This window comes from Sinocyclocheilus rhinocerous, unplaced genomic scaffold, assembly GCF_001515625.1.
Source record: "Sinocyclocheilus rhinocerous isolate Xijiao unplaced genomic scaffold, SAMN03320098_v1.1 scaffold1655, whole genome shotgun sequence".
NCBI lineage: Eukaryota > Metazoa > Chordata > Actinopteri > Cypriniformes > Cyprinidae > Sinocyclocheilus > Sinocyclocheilus rhinocerous.
In genome coordinates this window covers 631,930-636,391 of record NW_015655597.1, presented here as the reverse complement: position 1 = coordinate 636,391, position 4,462 = coordinate 631,930, and the positions used below count along the sequence as shown (strand labels likewise).

The window sequence follows — 4,462 nt, the reverse complement described above, 5'->3', positions numbered from 1 at the left end:
TATATATATATATATATATATATATACACACATGCATATTTCTTAAATATACTGTATACATGTATGTGTGTGTGTATTTATTTACATTTAGTCATTTAGCAGACGCTTTTATCTAAAGTGACTTACAAATGAGGACAATAGAAGCAATCAAACCAACATAAGAGCAATAATATGCGGCACGTAGCAAAAAAGAAAACAAGTAGATAGAATAGAAAAAGAATATAGAGTGCTAGTGTTAGAGGGTTTTTTACAAACAAACATTTTTTACATATAAATATACACATTATGTAAACAAACTTTTATTTTGGATGCGATTAATTGCGATTAATCGATTTGACAGCACAATATGAAGTAAATTCTTAATAATTAAAACTACTATTTAAAATGGTTTTAGGAGAGTGAGTTTAATGTCAATTTTGATAATGAAATAGTAATGTTAATGAAAAAGCACATACATGTGAGGTAAAGTTGTGGAAAATGTATTTCCTGTCTCAAGAATCAGTGAACTCCAATCTTTCACTTCTTTTTTTGTTCCATAAACACCTGACACTGATATCATTCTCTGGAATGTAATTCACTTTAGCTGTATTTGGCAGAGAAAAGACATCAAGAGAAGAGTCTTCATAATGACTTGATTAAATATTGATGCCCTCGAAAAGAAAGAACAATTAAAAAGTCTAAGATTACCGTGTCTGAAATTAGCCCACAGGATAACCGTAATCAGCCGGGAGCGAATTATCTGCCTCCCACGTCCCCGGCGGCATAGAGCTGTGTCTAGAGCTGTGGCTTTCATGCCTTGAACATCTCATGGCGGACAAGACCAAGACTGGTAGAATCTCTCTGAAACAAAGAAATCTGCGTTATCACAATAGAACACGGGCTACACAGCAAGTCAAATCTATTGCGTCCATGCAATATAAACCAGATCTTTCTTCCGAAGAGGTTTAGCGTGGCAGCTATCTCGTGAGCACAGCATAAAATTCACCATATAGTCCCAACCCTGTTCTCACTCTCCACATCAATTTTATGCTTTTTCTACACTATCCTTATAACTAAAAGTAGCAAAGAGGCCTAAAAATAGAATGAAAAACAATTAGATGGAATGCAAATAAAAATCCAAGCAGAAAGTCCTGTTTTATTGTTGTTGTTGTTGTTTATATATATCATGTTTTGCAGTGCAGTAACACTACAAGCATCACATTCACTTGAATAACCGAACTGGACTCTGTTAGACTGTGTGTATGTGTGAGTATGTACTGTAAGTGTGTCTGTGTGCATGTTTGTGTGTGAAGAGAGACTCACGCAAGCCCTCGTGTTCTTCTTTGACAGTGTGTCTCTTTCAGTGCTGTGATGGAAGACCTGGGCATATCCCTCAGGTGCCATAAGGCGTTGAGGAAGAGAGGCAGACACAGAGGAAGAGCCGGCCTGTCTGGAGTCTTATGTAACCACAAACGCATCCAGAGGAAAGAGACAATGGCCTAGATCCACCTCCAACAGCCACACGAACAAGGAGCAGCTCTGCTTTTGACGTACCTGCCGGTGAAATCAATCTCTGAGGCTGTTTGTTTTTTCAATCAATTGTTTATGTGCTTTTTATTCATAAATTTGCAGGTTTTTATATTAGTATTATGTGGATTGTGTTGGTCTTGTGTTAAGTACACAGGTAATATCTGAAAATGAAAGGAATAATTTATTTTGAGATATTTATTAAAGTACAAGCACATCGCATTATACGGTAACATTTTCTTGTGCTGTCCTTAATGTAATAAACAAAAGTGTACATTTTTTACACACATTTGGGCATTTATCTTGTTCCAGGCGTTCTTTTATCAGTGACGCAGCTTCTATTAATTGAAGCATTACATAACAACAGAAAATAATAGAGAAGATGCTTCTAATCCATGACTGTTCCAAAGGGAATGTAGTCATGGTTGTTTCTCCATTACTTTTTTCCCATTTTGACCCTAACAATTTAAGACGTTCTGCCTGCTACACACAAAGCGCCTGCCTCGAGGGACTGACCGAAGTATTCTCCCTCAAACTGAGGCACAATCAAATAAAGTTAAAAGGACAGCCTCTGCTTCAAGAGCTACCTGCTCCATGACCCAGACAAATTACTCTCTGAAGATTAAACGTAGTGGTAAATCAAAGCAAAGTGTGGCTTAAAAAAAACTATACATATATATATATATATATATATACCTCCATGCCACGCTGAATTGAGGCAGTAATTAAAGCAAATGGAGCCCCTACCAAGTATTGAGTACATGTACAGTAAATTAACATACTTTCCAGAAGGCCAACAATTCATTAAAAATGTTTTTTTTTATTGGTCTTATGGAGTATTCTAATTTGTTGAGATAGTGAGTTGGTGGGTTTTTGTTAAATGTGAGCCAAAATCATCACAATTAAAAGAACCAAAGACTTAAACTACTTCAGTCTGTGTGCATTGAATTTATTTAATACACGAGTTTCACAATTTGAGTTGAATTACTGAAATAAATGAACTTTTCCACGACATTCTAATTTATTGAGATGCACCTGTATATATATATAGACAACTGGACATGCTGGTGTCCCTGTTATACATATCAGCCATGTCTGGACCAGAAAGACAATGCATTTTCTAGCTCAGTTTTGGCCTCTGAGAAAATTAGACATGAAAGATGTTTTGTGGTGTTTGTGAGTTTGAGTTTGTGTACATGTGAGGGGAAGCTCGTGGGCTACTGGCAAACATACAGATATTATAGCACTTCAGAGAGACTGAGGGCCATTCACACTTAAGAAGATAAGGACTGCTCGGGGCTGTTCGGGCCTGGCAGTCAGTTTCAAAGCCCTCAGACTTTGAAACATGTTAGGGCTATTGAAAACGACTTTCATGGAGTCCTTGCTTTAAAAGCAGAAGCTATTATCATGTAGAAGTAGAGTTCAAATGCTTTTTTTTTTCAGAATTTCTTAATATTTGGTTTGTCACAATGTCACAAACTTACTGATTAGTGGACTAAAAATATAGTTCTGTGTCTATTTTCACCCTAGAAAATGAATTTTCTAACTGCATGTTATAGATCTTATTGTGAGATCTTTTTTTGTTTGTTTTTGATATCGTATTAATCAAAATGTGGCAACTGGACCTTTTGTAAACAACAGACTTCTCTCTGGCGACGTATGCCAGACTTCTATTTTATTAAAAATATTCAAATTAATAAATAAAATAACTAAATTATATATGTGTGTGTGTATATATATATATATATATATAATATTCGAATTTGTATAGAACTGATTCTAAGATTTTCGTTGTCTCAGACTTCTGTAACCCACTATATGTTAATGTGTCTATTTACATGAAGAGAATCACCTTATCCTCGTAAATAATTTGTTTGCTCGATTAAGATCAAGTATATGATATCAGTACAATGTAACAACATCTCAGTCATCGCTGAGGGTCAGATCGATGTCCCCTGATAACAAATGTGATCAGCTTTAGTTAACAAATCCTTGCAGATCTGATTCTTGTGCTACTAAGTGCCTCTGTGATGATTAATAGCAACATCACATGAGAACAGAGACTATATGGTGTCACTTTCACACTAATGGCAGATCACTCTCCTGCTTTATGGTTTTATGCTAATGGAAGCCGTTTTGGGACAGCGATATTTAAGCTATTTTTCTTTTCTTTTTTTTCTGTGATGTGAAGCCTGCATTTATAAGTGTAATCTGACAAACACCTTGATTCATTTTGAAATGAAATCTTTAGTTTAAAAGAGAGGAGGAAATTGCTCTTCTGTTTCAAATTCACCTGTTACTTCACAGACAGTTCTGCTCCAACTCTGTCTGTTGAACTGCTTGGCAAGACCTATGGGACGGTTTATGTCAAAGCAAACACACTGAACGTGTTTTTTTTTTCAAGCGAGGTTGAGAGGAAGCAGTGGGGAGAGAGAGAAATAAAGAGAAAAAACATCAGGTTGTTCCCCAGTGTCATGCATAAACGATTCGTTAAATTAAGTAAAATTAAATTTTTTTACAGTGTATGCAGGCTGAACTGTAATTCAAAGTCTGTGTTTTCCAAATAATTGTGCAAATTCACTTAAATCAGGCCTGACATTAATCGACTTTCAATGAGTAATTCACTCAAAAATATGAATTCTGTCATGATTTACCCACCCTCATGTCGTTTCAAACCTGTATAACTTTCATACCACCGCCTAATGGACTGGATGAAGCACTGAATAGCGTACAGGAAAGCAATGGCAGCTCCTACGATTTTACTGTTCAGCTAATTAAATATCGAGTTGTTTTTAACCAAAATCAATTGGAGACAGTCATAACGTGCTGCCATTTAATTGAATTCACCCAACCGGATATTCATTGAATTTCTCTTCCTCCAGAAGATAGTGGGTTTGGAATGACATAAGAGTAAACATTAACTTTGTTCTTCTTTAACCATTCTTTGGTAGAACGA

At 35.8% G+C, this 4,462-nt stretch overlaps 1 protein-coding gene across 6 annotated transcripts in view; it reads left to right on the top strand.

Annotated features, from left to right (window-relative positions):
- The window catches only part of LOC107718733 (glutamate receptor ionotropic, kainate 1-like), a 69,444-nt gene extending 67,840 nt beyond the window's left edge, over window positions 1–1,604 (top strand). For 3 of the 6 annotated variants that reach the window (XM_016525944.1, XM_016525942.1, XM_016525940.1), the window contains one exon: window positions 1,344–1,424. Coding sequence is in view for 3 of the 6 variants with exons in the window: in XM_016525943.1 (XP_016381429.1) it covers window positions 1,330–1,482 (153 nt within the window). In the remaining 3 variants the exon portion in view is untranslated. Of the gene's footprint in view, window positions 1–1,329 lie in introns of all 6 variants that reach the window. The other 3 variants (XM_016525943.1, XM_016525941.1, XM_016525945.1) reach the window with 2 other exon arrangements.
- Window positions 1,605–4,462: the final 2,858 nt, after the last annotated feature.